At 46.7% G+C, this 15634-nt stretch overlaps 1 protein-coding gene across 6 annotated transcripts in view; it reads left to right on the top strand.

Moving 5' to 3' along the window:
- The window catches only part of KCNAB2 (potassium voltage-gated channel subfamily A regulatory beta subunit 2), a 115265-nt gene that overhangs the window by 91818 nt on the left and 7813 nt on the right, over positions 1 to 15634 (top strand). For all 6 annotated transcript variants that reach the window (XM_048518538.1, XM_048518539.1, XM_048518540.1 and 3 more), the window contains 6 exons: positions 1993 to 2030; positions 3127 to 3206; positions 4730 to 4774; positions 7005 to 7049; positions 7408 to 7451; positions 8952 to 9038. In XM_048518538.1, coding sequence (XP_048374495.1) covers positions 1993 to 2030; positions 3127 to 3206; positions 4730 to 4774; positions 7005 to 7049; positions 7408 to 7451; positions 8952 to 9038 — 339 coding nt within the window. The remainder of the gene's footprint in view (positions 1 to 1992; positions 2031 to 3126; positions 3207 to 4729; positions 4775 to 7004; positions 7050 to 7407; positions 7452 to 8951; positions 9039 to 15634) is intronic.

Below are 15634 nucleotides of genomic sequence, written 5' to 3'. Positions count from 1 at the left end.
AACTCTCTCAGCCCCACCTACCTCACAAGGTGTCTACTGTGGGGAGAGGAAGGGAAAGGAGCTTGTAAGCCACTTCGAGACTTCCCAAAGACAGAGGAAAGCCAGTTATAAAAATCAACTCTTCTTCTAATTATCATTATCTTGAGAACTCACTCACCTCTTAGTTGTGTTAAATTCTAAGTTTGTAAACTCTGGCTAGTATTATGTTAACCGAAAACAACAGAAACGTTCGGGAAACAACATTTTGATTTATTGTTTAGTTTTTATTTTAATCATAAGATGAATTGTTACCTACTGGGGGCATGCTGTAACAAACCGGCTTCCTCAAGAGTTCGCCTCCCACCCTCGAGCATTAGCCACAATTTGGATTGTACAAAATAATTCCCCACAACGGTGGGTGTTAATATATTTGACCGGAACACTGTATGAATGACTGGCATCTTCTCTCTCTCTCTCTTTATAATACTGGAGACGTGTTTTTCATTCTTCATTAAAGGAGGGGCAAGCACCAATGTTTTGTCGCGGCTTGATTGAAATCGGTAGTGCCAGCAAGGACAGATAACAATTTCTTAAGGGGGCTGACCCACGAGACACCAGCTGCCCGGCTCTCGTCTAAACTTCGTAGAATTCATAACCGCTGTCCCCGTCGGGCTCTGCTGGAGAGCTTTCGGAAGCAAGGATGCTCGGAGCTGTTTTTCTTGCCTTGGCTAACATTTAATTATTCTGCACCACATGGCGGGGTGGGGGGTGTTTCTCCTCTTGGGGATCTGTTCCCCGGAGTAAGGGAAAGAAGGCAGCAGTGAGAGACTCTCCAGGGTTTACTTGGGGGAGGCGGAGTGCATTTTGCTTGTCCCCAAAGGATTTCCTGGTGATCATTTCACCTTTGTGATTCTTCCACCCTCAGCAGCAGCTACACTGACCTTCTGTGGAGGCCTTCGGCTGGTTGGTGGGGTTAGAAAGTCAGCCTTGGCTCATTTGATGCAGTGCGATTATCTTAGTGGACATTGGAGGGCAACGGGAATGCGTAATGCATAATACTTGCCTCACATGAAAGGAAGGCGAATACACCGCTGAGAAAGGGCGGAGTAAGACTTGGGTCCGTAATTGGCCTAATAAGTTTAATGCTCCTGTGCAACCGAAGCATTTCTCTACAGAGGAGACTGTTGTGTCTCTGCGTGGTTTGCTGCTTTAACTTTCCCGCTCTCCAGTCAATCTCAGCTAATGGAGAAACGCAGCAGAACTGATGCACAGACACAGTAGAACTTCTTGCCCATGGAGTGTCTCCATTGTATCTCTGCATGAATCACAGTTCTGGTCTTCTCAAAAGTGACCCACACAAAAACGCAGGGGAGGGTTTTTGAGACATTCAGTCCTCACTGTTGTGTTGTAAAAAACTGATTTTTGTGGGTGTAAGAAAAAACGGTGCATAGTTATACTTAACAATTATGTATTATATTATAACTATTATACATAACTATAACTATTACACATAATTCTAATATTATAACTATTACACATAATTATACCTATTATACATAATACTAATATTGTAACTATTATACAAAATGCTTTTGCATATAATCTTCTCTGCAGATCAGTACTTTGGACTTCTTTTTATTTCTTTTCTTCTTTTTTTGCATAAAGATGGAGACTGCCCACATTAACTGGATAAATGCTGCGGTTGAGTGCAGATTTTAACTTATCCAGGTTTGCTTTCCAGCCACTGCACAGCTCCAAAGTGTGTGTCCTTCACAAAGGCCTTGCTGGCACATACTGACATTGACGTACATCTTATCGGACTGTGAGCTCCTGGGGCTCACTTCCATGACTGTAGTTATTGACACGGCCATTTTGCAAAGTAAGGGGGGTTCCCTGGTGCTACATTCCCAGAGATTTTATTTCATTTGCCACTGTTTTTGCTTCTCCCTCCTGAATGGATCTGAGCTCTTGTGCATAGGTGTTCACCATTGCCTTCATTTGTGTCTCTTACAGGAACATGGGTGACATTCGGAGGCCAAATCACGGACGAGGTAAGACATCTTCCCCTTCTCCATTCCAATCCTGTCAATTTGACAAACGACCGTCTGCAAATATGCTAGTATTTTCATTCAGGAAATGTGTTTTGCTACAGTTCCTTCTTGAGCAGGCAACTTGGGCTCGAGCTCTAACAGAGGAAAGGAAGATGTCTCTTCTCTGGTCCATCTAGAAAATGCAAATTCAAGCTTGTGTAGACTGAAAGGGCCATGCATGAAATACTGGAGGCGTTTAACCCATCAGCCTCCACTTGGTTCGAAAGCAGGCTCCTCCCACTTCATTATTAACATTTTAGAGGAAGGAAGATGCTTCCTTTGAAAAACGCTCTCCCCCATTTTAAAGTTCCAAAAACAAAGCAGGGAGCCATTTTCCAATCTTGAAACCAAGCAGAAGTTGAAGCATTTTAAGCCCCTCTTTCCATGGTTTGAAGCATGGTGTAGTGGTTAAGAGCAGGCGGATTCTAATCTGCAGAACCAGGTTTGATTCCCCACTCCTCCACCTGAGTGGCAGAGGATTCTCTGATGCACCAGATGTGTTTCCGCACTCCTACATTCCTGCTGGGTGACCTTGGGCCAGTCACAGTTCTTGGGAACTCTCTCAGCCCCACTTACCTCACCAGGTGTCTGTTGTGGGGAGAAGAAGGCAAAGGAGCTTATAAGCCACCTTGAGTCTCCTTACAGGAGAGAAAGGTGGGGTATAAATCCAAACAACAACTCCTCCTCCTCCTCCTCCTCCTCCTCCTCCTCCTCCTCCTCCTCTTCTTCTTCTTCTTCTTCTTCTTCTTCTTCTTCTTCTTCTTCTTCTTCTTCTTCTTCTTCTTCTTCTTCTTCTTCTTCTTCCCTCTCTTTGCATGACCTCAGGGCAAACTGAGGCTACACAACTATGCAATTTGTCTTTTAGGACCAAACAAGAACAGAGGCGTGACTGTTGTCTCCTGAACCTTCATTGTCAGAACTGGGGCTCTGGGGAAGGGGAGCATTAAATTGAGAGCCTGCCCTGGACACCGCTCTATTGCTGGGAGAGGTTTGGCAGGTGGAGTCTTAGCAGTCGCACAGACTGTGCCTGAGAGGTGAAACTCGCTCTCTCTTGCAGATGGCGGAGCAGCTGATGACCCTGGCCTATGATAACGGAATTAACCTCTTTGACACGGCCGAAGTCTACGCAGCTGGGAAGTAGGTTCCTCCTTGCTTTTTCTAAACAGGGCTCTGTATCCGTGTAGGTATTCTTTGAAGTATTTCACATCTGCTATCTCGGTGGTCTACCTTATGACATCCCTGTCAGGTTGGCCTGTGCCATTGTCCCCGATATAAAAGATGAGGAGTTACAACTTAGTGCAAACTTGTCATTATCAATAATTTTGGGATGACTTATTGATCGAGAGAGAGAGAAAGAGAACGCAGCCAGAGGGACTATGGGTTGAAAGGGGGAGATTGGCACAGGGGCAGATAAGAATTCTCTCCCTCGCATCGAGCAGTTCAGGCATCTGAGTTGAAACATAACAGCGGAAGGAAACTTGCTCTTGGCTCCTGGCGCTCTTTGGCAGCCCAAAATCACTGCCGCAATCTGCTTGTAGCCCCCATGAAGAACATTTGCAGGTTCTACTTTTTTTTGTTTCCCAGTTCAGGTGGAAGCAGTTTTGCCCAACTTGCCCTTTAAATCACAACACACACACACACATACACACACACACACCACGGCCTTCTAAGTATGAAAGTTCACACCTCTTTTCCTCCCTCTTTCATGCATTGAAATACCTTTAATAAGAACAACCCTGTCGCCTCCCGAGTTTGGGAAAGGAACAGTAGTGTGGCTCTATCCGTTTCTGAAATCTGTGCTTCCAGAAATCAGCATGCTTGGGAATGAAAAGCTCCTCTGCTGAGTCTGCCTGTTGTGTCTCTGAAAGATTAACTGCTCTGACCTTGCCTTCTTCCAAGCAGCTTCCAGTCCTCCTGCTTCTTCACACAAGGGGCAGTTGGATTGTTCTATTACTTCTAAGGTTAATCGTCCTCTTTAAGAGCCCAATCCAGACCACACAGGCAGCCAGGGATGGAGCTGCTGCTATGTCACCTTCCCCACCTCCAGAAAGCCTCCATTGGAGCCAGTGGACTTATGCCACCCAAAAAGGTGGCATAAGTCCAGGGCCGGGGCTGCAGTGCAACCGGCCACAAACCCTGGGTGGGAGCCAACTGATGCCAGCTCTGCCCCTGGAAATCCCCGGCACACCAGAGTCCATTTTGGACGCCAGCACAGCCCCTCCACGGTTTTTGGATGCCAGCCCAGTCTCTGGCTTTTGCAGCAGCGTGGCTGAGGAGCGGGCAGTCACTTGCGTATTGGGTTCTCTGCTGGCACATTTGCCATTTGCTCCAGCGCGGTGGGTAGTTCGACCCCCGCCTCCTGGATTGGGCTGCCTGCATCTCTACACTGCTCCTTGGTTGCCTCCTTCCAATCAGGGGCATGCTCAGAACAGTGACTCATGCATAAACAAGGGTGGCTCATTTGAAGACATGTAATTCATACCTCTTACCCTCGGTCTATATGGCTTTAAGAACCTTGAACCATGTTTATCCCCTTCACGGGATGGAATCTCATGCCCCCGTGCAGTAGAGCAGAATCCACAATGCTTATAGTTCGCTAGGCTTAATTTCTCCGCTAGGCTAATATTGTCTATCTTTCTTTCTACCCCCTCTTTGCATAGGGCTGAAGTCGTGCTAGGGAATATCATCAAGAAGAAAGGATGGAGGTAACTGCTTTTTCTCCAACTATTTGGTTGGACCCATGCCTTTTTTTTTAAACCTACCTTACCAGATCTCTAGTTGTGATAGATGCCATTATTAAATGGAGACCAAAGCATTAAATCCTTTCATTTCTGACCATTAAAAGATGTCCTTGCAGTGTTTCTGGAAAATAGGCAAGGAGGCACTGCTTCCAGTACATGCCTGGAATGCCTGTCTGTGTCACTTGAATGCTAAACCAGATGGGTCTGAGCACAGAAGTAGATCTTCACGAGTAAACAGAGAAGACAAGGAGTCTTCCACCTATTAGTTGGAAATTGCCAGTTTGTGCCGCCTCAGTTTGTTCCAAGGGCCACACACAGAAGGAAGATGTTTAACCCTTTCACCTCTATTCAGTTTCACTGATTGAAACCCGCCCTCCCGCTCTGCCGTTTAACAAGATCAAGAAGAGAAGATATGTCATTGAAAAACACATCTTTTCACTTGTGAAATCAACACAGTTATACACCAAGTAAGACCACCGGTCTGTTCCTTTCATTGTTATGCTCCTCTGACCAAGGGTCTTGAGGCAAAGTCAAAAACAAATAAAACTGTAACATTCAAGTACAACGTGGCGAATTAAAGCCCATCTCTGTAGCTGCATCGAGAACCCACATTTGGCAGTGGAATGTGTTGTTTCCAGATTGTAAAAAAGCAAATCACACCAGATCCTACAGGCAGCTGATATTTATTCAGTGTAGGTGTAATTCAGAAGTCTCTGAGGTTCTTTGTTCTATTAAGGTCAATATTGTCTGCGTTGGATGACAGTGACTCTCCAAGGTCTCAGGTTGAGGTCTTTTCTGTCACCTTCTGTGTGTTCCTTTTAGCTGGAGGTGCCAGGAATTGAACCTATGACTTCCTGCATGCAAACCCACAAGCGCATGCTGGCTGGTATCAGAGTGAGGGAGCCAGTTTCGAGTAATGAAACGGAGTGGAGATTGAAGATTTAATCTTATCTCCTTTCCCAACATGCCCCAAGGCGAAATGAGGCTGCACACCCTGCAGTTTCACGGACAGACATGCATCTTCTTGACTTTGCTGGTTTAAGCCCAAAATCCTGGGTCTCTGCCAAACAGCTGCAAAGCCATAGGAGGAGGGAGAAGCTTGCAGTGGGGAAGGACTGGGTGGAAGGGAGGCGCGTCGTTCTCCCTCCCCCACTTTCACGGGTTACAACCAATCCCAGCAGATGCTGATCCATATTCCTGAAATTAAAAATCCGTGACGCCTTTTCCGTAAGAATGCTGATGCTTGAATCTCAGCCAGCGTCACATGCGCACTTACGCCTGCTCATCACCCCAGCAGCTGCTTAGATGGTTTCTTTGCATTAATTAAGTTCTTGTCGGAAATGGCGACAGAACTCAGCCGTGGCCTTATTTGCAAATCCCTCGCAGAACTCCGCTTGCAAGCAGCAATTTGCCGTAGCCTCAAACATGAGCTCCAGCGGCCACTGTGACACGTTTTGGGTCCAGCTGTCGGTCTGGAAACTATTTGGTCCTTAAAATGTCATTCTGCCTTTTGGTCTTCAAGGGACGTCTCCCTTCAGGCTGGTGATCCACAGAATGGAGCTTGCTTGAGCAGACGGTGGTCTTGATTCTGATAATAACATGAAGAGGATGCTGGGAACAACACATCACTGGGAGGTTCCCTGCCCCACCTGCTCTAGTGAATTTCCTTCCCTATGGTCCAAACCTGCTCTAGTGAATTTCCTTCCCTATGGTCCAAACCTGCTCTAGTGAATTTCCTTCCCTATGGTCCAAACCCTACCCCCAGTCACAGCTCCGGTCAATGCTTGTTCCCCGCTGCCGAAAATTCAGGTAGTTTTTTCGGCAGCGGGGAACAAGCATTGACCGGAGCTGTGACTGGGGGTAGGGGTTTGGACTATAAAGGCCCAGGTGTGAGACCATAGGCTGGGAAATTCACTATAATAAAATTTGAACTTCCTCAAAGAGAGCTTTGAAGTGAGACAGGGAACCTCCCAGTGTTGTGTTGTTCCCAGCATCCTCTTCTTGTTATTATCAGAATCGAGATGTTTTAGCAGGTGATTTGCAAAACATGTCCAATCTACACCCTCCCTCCACATTTGTCTGTCAAATAAAGGTGGGATTGTTAGTCAGGGAAAAATGTTCGAAATATATCTTTTTTAAAAATCCATCTCTTGCTTCTCCACTCCTGCTCATTTTCTTTCCTGTCTCCTCGCAGACGTTCCAGCTTGGTGATAACGACCAAAATCTTCTGGGGAGGAAAGTATGTCACTATTTCTGTAATTAAACTATGTAACATTTGAATCAGGAACACCGGCCATTTGTGGGGTCCCCCGTAATAGTTTCCGAACTCGGTTCCAGGGTTTGGCCTTTCCCTTTACTTTGCATGTGACAAGCGGGAGAGAAAATGTACAGAGTTTTCTGATAGAATGCTTCTTGGATAGCATGCATGACTTTGAGGGTCAGAGATCAAAGTCTTGGGGTTGGTGGGCAGGGTAGAAGCGTTCAGTACCATGAGCTCTGAAGCCTCCCTCCCTATGCATTCTGTAGTTCTGTATTATCAGATTATGTCACATCCGTCCTCTAATTCCCTTTTGGGTCTGGATCTATCCTTTGTCTAGAGCCGAGACAGAGAGAGGGCTTTCAAGAAAGCACATTATAGAAGGTAAGGCACCGCGCCAGTTGGAATCAAAAGCGCTATAGATCTTTCTCTCTGGGGGCAATTGTATGGGGACCACTAGTTATTGAGAGCTTTAAGGCTATTGCCAGTTTTCCTCCTTTCTCGCCGTGCTTCTGTGCATGGAGGCCAGAACTATCATTCACCAACTGGAATCCAAATTAGTTTGTCATGTCTGTCTCTAATCCCGTACCTGCACTACAAAACATTTCTACCTGCTAAGGAGGGTTTGACTGGCATTGGGAAGACTTGGCTGCTCCTCCGACTCAGAGCAGTTCATTATTCTTTATCTCAGGAAATGAGGGAGTTGTGGTTCTGTGTGGGGTTGCAAGCAAAGCAGCAGTGGTGTATCTTGGGGGGAAGGCGGGGGACATTTCACCCAGGTGTCATTCACCCGGGTCATGTGGGGGGTGCATTTTGACCACCCCCACTCACACGGGCAGAAGCGATATAAAGAGATCCGTGTCCCCAGCAATGTCTCAGTTGTGTGCAGGCAATGTCCTGTCAAGTTGCATCTGATTTCTGGCAACCCAATTTGGTTTTCAAGGCAAGCGACAAACAGAGGTCGTTTGCTGTTGCCTTCCTCTGTGTGGCAATCCTGGACTTCCTTGGTGGTCTTCCATCCAAGTATTAACCAGGACCAACCCTGGTTAGCTTCCGAGATGTGGTGAGATTGGGCTAGCCTGGGCCGTTCTGCTGGAAGAAGGTCAGCCATTAGTGGATTCAACCATTAGTGGATCTCCCCATAAGAACACCAGTGGTCCACCTCCTTAAGGAACCTACCTAGCCCCTAGCCCCTACCTTGTCCCTAGCCCCTCGATGATGCGGTTGGCCTCTACCCGGGCCAGGGCCTTTACAGCCCTGGCCCCTGCCTGGTGGAACACGCTACCACCAGCTATCCGGGCCCTGCGGGATCTTGGAGAGTACTGCAGGGCCTGTAAGACCGAATTGTTCCACCGGGCGTTTGGAGGGGCCGACCGCTGAAGTGCGCCCTCCCCCTCCTCCCCTCCTTTTTTACGCTCTGGGCCCTTAATTTTTATGGGGCCCTCAGCTTTTTGGGTCTGTTTCCAGGGTGGGTGTATTATGTTTTATGAAGTTTTGTCGGATGCCGCTGTAATTTTATTTAATCCGCTGTTTTAATTGGGATTTTAATGTTATTGCTGTTATGACTATGTTGTTCACCGCCCAGAGCCCTTCGGGGGAGGGGCGGTATATAAAATTGATTATAAATAAATAAATAAATAAATAAATAAATAAATAAATAAATAAATAAATAAATAAATAAATAAATAAAAGGTCTCCAAAATCCTGGAGCTAGCTCCACATCTGCAATCAATGAGGGATGTTAGAGAAAAGGAGCAAGAGAGGAAGAGAAAAGGAGGCAGGTGCTAGTTAGAATCAGGGTGGCCCTTTCAAAAAAACAGGGACCTGTGGTGGTCAGTCTATGTCTTATGTTTGGTGATGTGGCTCTTTTCCCTGCTCCCCCAGGTTTGAAGGCTTCATTAGAACGGCTGCAGCTTGAGTATGTGGACGTGGTGTTTGCCAATCGGCCAGACCCCAATACACCCATGGAAGGTAAGCCTGACTTCCAACTTTCACCGCCTTTCTCGTCGCTCCCTCGGATGCACCCTAGAGTTCTACAGGGCTGGCGTGGGTGCCAAGTTGTATGCTCGCTGCTAACCAGAACCAAGGTCAGCCATATTAAAATTAGTGTTGCGTTTCAGTCTTATTCTCCAAAAGATGTGCAGGCCCAGCTGGTACACATCTCAGTCTGAGCCACTGGTCGGAGCATATTTTTGGATCAGAAGCGGGTTGTCCGATAACAGTACTTCATTCTGGGGCTCACTGAGCAACCTCTTCTGAGGGAAGGAAGGAAAGAACATTCTAAGTATTGTCAAAGGACTTCATGGCCAGAATGAATTCGCTGTTGTGGGTTTTTCGGGCTCTGTGGAATTACTTGTCACCTGGAGTACAAAGATACCTGGGCCAGATGCTTCACCCGCTTAAGAATCGCTGATGTCTCACACGACTAAGCCCACAGACTTGGGCCCCAGATGGTACCACTGTTGGCAGCCCCAGATGGTACCCACCCCTGAATCTGCAATCCCCAGGTGGATGCGGAGTCTGAATCTCTTCCCTCCGTTGTCCTACCTCCACTCTCCCCGTCCCCAGCATCTGATCTGTTTCTCCTCCTTTTCCCACTCTGGAATGGAAGTGTCGATTCCTTGCCCACCTCTGAATTTTATTTCTCTTCTGTCATCTTTCATGTATATGTACTGTGCGTGTTTTGTTCTGAACCCCATCAGAGTACAGATCTCAGCGTCAAGATTTTATATTTCTGATCCCTCCATCAGACATTTTTTTGTCATTTAAAGGTGCCATTTGGGGCACCATATCTGTTTAGGTAGAAGAAGAAGCATTTGCATTTATACCCCGCTTTTCTCAACCGTAAAAGTGGTTTACAATCACAGAGTGGAAGAAGAGTTTGAATTTATACCCTGCCTTTCTCTCCTGTAAGGAGTCTCAAGGCGGCTTACAAACCCCTTCCCTTCCTCTCCCCACAACAGACACCTGGTGAGGTAGTTGGGGCTAAGAGAGTTCTGAGAAAACTGTGACTGGTCTAAAGTCATCCAGCAGGCTTCATGTGGAGGAGTGGGAAATCAAACTGGTTCGTAAGATTACAGCAAGCCAGTCATGTGGAGGAGTGGGGTTCTCCAGATTAGAGACCACTCCTTTTAACCACTACACCAGGGGTCTTCAAACTATGGCCCTCCAGATGTTCATGGACTACAATTCCCATCAGCCCCTGCCAGCATGGCCAAGTGGTAGGACTCATGGGAATTGTAGTCTATGAACATCTGGAGGGCCATAGTTTGAAGACCCCTGCACTACACCATGGTAGTACTCGCTATATACATCGTGCTCCACCATACGGGAGCTTCAGAGCAATCATGTGAAATGGGTTAGCCTGAGAGGTCACAAAGGGCCGCCCAACTAGAGCCCAGGCACCCAATTTCCTCTCTATTTAAAAGATGTGTTTTCTGTTGAAAATGCAGATTCCATGATCGCGCTGGAGAAAAGCACAGACGAGGAAAGGAAAGCTTCTCCTCCCCTGCCTTGTTCCCCTGAGCTGCTTTGACCCCTTCCAAGGGGTCAGTGTCAAATTGTGAATTTCAAAGGAAGGACAAAAGTCCGTTACATGGAAGGAGGAATAAATTTCTGTACATAAATAAGGGAAAAAAAATGGAATTTTTGGAAAAGCTGCAACAGCTAAACCCCACAAAGCCTTCATTTTCTGAATGCGAAGGGTGGAGTTTCCTTCCGAGCAGAGGCGTACCACCCAGGGGAACGCATGAGGTCAAATGTCCCCGGGCTGGGACCATTTAATCATGTGGGGGGACAGAAAATCGCCCCACACCCCTCCTTCTTGCCCCCAGGTCCATACACTGACTTCAAGACCTGGTGCAAAAAAACCCCACTGTTTGATCATGATAGGGGAGGGCGGCTGCCCATACGGCGGGGGGAGGGCTCAGATTTTGGGCTACATTTTCCCTAGATATGCCTCTGCTTCCAAGCAGTATGTTAAATGCTTCCCTCCAAGACTCTATAACCGTGGTGGCGAACCTTTGGCACTCGAAATGTTATGGACTACAATTCCCATCAGCCCCTGCCAGCATGGCCAATTGGCAGGAGCTGATGGGAATTGTAGTCCATAACATCTGGAGTGCCAAAGGTTCGCCACCACTGCTCTATAATGTTTTTCGATGTATTGCAAGATGCTTTATGATTTTTGCCTTTGCCAGGGCCTTCCCCCTTCCCCCTGCCGTCTTGGCTTTCAGTGGAGGATTGGCTCTTTAACTGGCCAGGAAAGTTTATGGTGGCCCACAGACCTGGGAGGCCACTGGGGACCAGAAGCAAATCTGCATTGCTAGAGGCATCTGGCTGGCACCCAGTGGACAACAATGATGCCAGCTGTAGGCACTTTGTTTCCTCTTCCTTTCCCGCTGCCCCCCATGGCTGAGCAAGACATCAGCTCTACTCTTGGCGAGCAGTGGCGGAGAATGAGGAAGACCCGGTTTGTTGACGTGCAACTTCAGTCTGGCCTTCTAGCACCACAGGGGCTACAAACTCAGCTCGCACCTGGGCTGTTTTAACATGCCAGCGCACCTCCGTGCCCTTTGCCAGTTCCTTGGCCAGTGACTGAGTGGCTGTCTCTTTCAATTCTCTGATTAGGCCTGAAGCCTTTGTACCTTTTGCCCTGTTTCTCCCCACTATTCTTCCCACACACATATACACAGACCCCTAGCCTGGTGCAGGTCACAATTGGGCCTTCACTCAGTCATTGCCGGTGACTGGGGGCAAGGATGTATAAGGGGACCACTGACTGACCAGTTCAGACGTCAACATCTGGTGAGGTTCTCCCATCACACCAAATGACTGTTCTTAGTTGTGTTTGGAATTCTATTACTTGTGAACCTTTTAAGCAGGGATGGGGGTGGGATTTCACCTTGAGAGCATCAGCGAGCAAGGTTTGTGACCGTCTCCTGACCCTCTCCTCGTACCAGCTACAGCAAGGTTATTTGGTCAGACTGTCTCATGCATGCCTTGTTTAGTTTCCACGCACACCTACCTGGTGTACAAGCCCACTTGTCTATCATGATAGCCCCTCAGAGGGGAGCACCTGTGAACAGGTCCGGGGGACTTCTGAGCAATAATTACTCACTTGGGTTCCAAAATGCGGGGACGGGGAGGGAGAAAGGGTGGCCTTCTCTGACCTCGCTGGTTGGGATTGATAATATAGTATCTGGAGTTGTGCAGCATCTAGGGATCTCCAGGTGAGAGTCTGGCAACCGAGCAGCCGTTTCCTTTTGGCAAGGTGACGGCTTGGGAGAGAAGAGAGCCTAGCTCCCCACTCCGACCTCTAGTATTGTACCATACCTTGCGGTCAGCCAGCAGCTGTAAACTCTGGTCTCTCTTAAATCTTTCTTTTATCACCAGGGAACCCTTTTAGCTCTTCCAAGTCGCGAACATTCATCATAGAAGGTACACCGTATCCCCCCATCTTGATTACCTGTGTCCGAGCGGCATTTTATGGGACAGAATCCATGTGCTTTGCATTCTGACTATTGATGATGATTTTTTATCATGATTATTGGCAATATTTCCCTTGACTCGGTCGACAAAGAAAAAATTGCCATAAAATGCCCGAAGGAAGCAAAAGAAAGAAAAAAGAAAAAAAAACGTTTGCCTTTTAGTAACATCTTGCAAGTAAAGTTGAAAAAGCAAAATGAACATTTGTTCCTTCCGTCCCGTCCTTTCCAGTTCATTCCATGTCATATTTTTTCTTTCTTTCTTTCTGTCTCCAGTGCATGTCTTGCCCATATGAATGTCATCAGTGCTCTTTGGCCTTCTTTTGACATTTGGCACCTGGGCCTTGGTTGTTGGGGGCGGGAGGGGGTCGGTTGCCTTGTCCTCCTCTTTCTTTGCAGCATGCTTGTCGTTTTGGAAAAGGAATTATTTCCGGGATGCGTCCCGGAGTCTGCAGCCCATGACTTAAAAGCACAGGGAATGCCTTCAGGAAGAGGCAGGTGACTTTTTCCCACAGCCATTTCCAGTCCACCTGCATGAGTCTCTGTCCTGGGACATGCCCCCAGACCAGAAGGAGTCAAGTCCAAGAGCAGGTAGTCACACATAAACTCCTCTGAGCGCAGGTGAACATACTGCATCTCTGCTTTAAAAGTGATTGACACATTGAGTTGCTCCCACAACGGGATTTCCTCCTACCTCTTGAACCCATGAAGCTTCTGTATGCTTAATCAAATCATTCATCCATCCAACTCATGATTTTCATCTGAGTAAAGTTGTTCCAAGCCCTCCTTATCTAAGAACCTTTGAACTGGAACTGAGCTAGGGATGTAAAGGATTCCCCCTCTCCCAAGAAGAGGCTGCTTAGAAGTCATTTCCTAGATCAGTTACTCCGACAGAGGCACAACAGCAGCCTCTTCAGTGGGTTTGCACTTTGGCACACGGCATTCGAATGACTGCTTCAGAGAGATCTCAAAGGGCCCAAGCTGGACAGATCAGTGCATGGGTTGTGATTCTGGTAAATTTCTGCTCTGCTTTTCGGCATGAACTTTTTCGCCTTGGCTTGACAAACTTTCAGGAAGATTTTTTTCTTTTTGGCCTGCATGTTTCAGAACCCTCATAGTGGGGCATGTCTGAGAGAATTAACCGGGGAAAAAATAAGCAAAACAAGGCACAGAGAATGGGGTTTTTTTGAAAGCATCCTATGAACCCATAAAAGACTACTTAGTATCAGCATGAGCTTTTTCTTAACTTCCTCAGACACTTTCAAGCATTCCTTTATAATACTGAGGGCTAGAAACTTGATTTTTTAAAAAAAAAAACACTTTAGGTGTGTTTTTTTTCAACTGCCGAATTCTGTGCGCCACCCGAGTCTGTGCTCAAGCCCAGCCCTGCTTTTAAACATCCCCAGTCCAAAGTTGGTTTTCCTGTCAAAACAAAAAATGGATGTGTGTTATTTTTAAGGCAAATGTATATATGACTCTGTATCGCAGCTTTCAGCCCAAACAGTTGGGTTTCACAGTGGTTTCTGGAAAAAATGTGCAAGAAAAAGTTAAAACGTGATCTAAAAGGATGCTTCTTCTTTATTTGTTGGTTTATTTAAAACGTTTATTAGCCCCGTGTCTTCCTTTGGAGCTCCAGGCAGCTTACAGTAGTAATAAAATACATCAAAACATTAAAAAAATATAAAACCACAATTTAGGACTGCTTTAATGAAACGAACTCCTAGATAAAATAGTCTTCAAATGCCTCCCAAAGATCAAAAGCAACGTTCCCTCTAAATCGTGCAGCCACGCAAGTACCGTATTGGTGCCACACGGACTGGGCAGTCACCTAGCAGGGGGAGCTCTCGCTGCGGCTCTGTTCTGTGCAGCGACTGTAGAAGGACATTGATCAAAAGCGAGGGCATCAGGCACATCTCCCTGGTGCAGTTGTTCTATAATCATGGGGCTACCACTGAAGAGGCCCTCTGAAATGTACCCATAGCTGGAAGGATTCTTGGCTTGCACCTTCTGCCCCATCTAGGTTGGGGGGAGGGGGGGTCTCACCAAGGATGCCGAACCCACAGAGCTCCCAAAGTGCAGAGCAGGCACTGGATGAAGCCAGATAAATTGATCCCCTGCTTACCCTGCGAGGATTAAGGCTCCAAATTTTAACTGGAAGATTAATCAACTGAAAAGCTCAGTTGATTGATTGATGGCAGGAGGGGGCAATTTTTAATTGGGAAGGCCAACTTTTAATGTGCGAGGTTGGGAACGAGGGGTGGCACTTGTTTTTGGACCCAGAGCCATTGCAGAAGCAGGGGACAAGAACTTAATGGCTACACAACGTCTGCTGATTAAATCTGTGCTCTCTCACACGCTGTCTTCGCTAGTTGAACAAGGAAACGTGAAGCTCGATGTATTTAAAAGTTTACGTCCTGCTGCTGTAAGCCTAGGTCCTCCTCAGTCAATTTCTAACTAGCAGTATCTATCTAAATTATCAAATCCGAATCCACCCAAAAGTTATAGAATTTAGAAAGTCAATTAGAAAGTTATCCTAAAACAAACAAAAGCGAAAACGAGAGGAGGCGGTGTGAAATCTGTTTGCATTTCAAAATTATATTTCACTTTAAATACAGTTGATGAAAGTTAGGCTCATTCTGCACATGCAGAATAATGCACTTTCAAACTGCTTTCAGTGCTCTTTGAAGCTGTGCGGAATGGCAAAATCCACTTGCAAACAGTTGTGAAAGTGGTTTGAAAATGCATTATTTTGCGTGTGTGGAAGGGGCCTTTGGCAGCTAATCACTGAACATTCTTCAACTGGTTGACAGTGAAGAATTTCTAGTTAGTAATTGATAGAAAGTAAAAAAAAAAAGAGAAGCCATTCTCTTCCCTATTTACGTAAGCATTCCTACCAGGTTACCCTTCAGTCTAAACTTGCTTTCCAGAGGTTGCAGGTCTGGCTTCAGTGTTCTGAAGAGGGAAACTCCAAGAGGCAAACTATCTTTTTGGCATTCCCAAACCTGCGACATCTACCCAGGAAGATGTTTGCGTACCAGCAACAAAAATCAGGAAAGAGAGATTAGGGTTGTCAGGATAGGC

Source organism: Sphaerodactylus townsendi, linkage group LG16, assembly GCF_021028975.2.
Source record: "Sphaerodactylus townsendi isolate TG3544 linkage group LG16, MPM_Stown_v2.3, whole genome shotgun sequence".
Taxonomy (NCBI): domain Eukaryota; kingdom Metazoa; phylum Chordata; class Lepidosauria; order Squamata; family Sphaerodactylidae; genus Sphaerodactylus; species Sphaerodactylus townsendi.
Note: the sequence above shows the minus strand (reverse complement) of the source record. Positions and strands in the feature narration are given on the sequence as shown.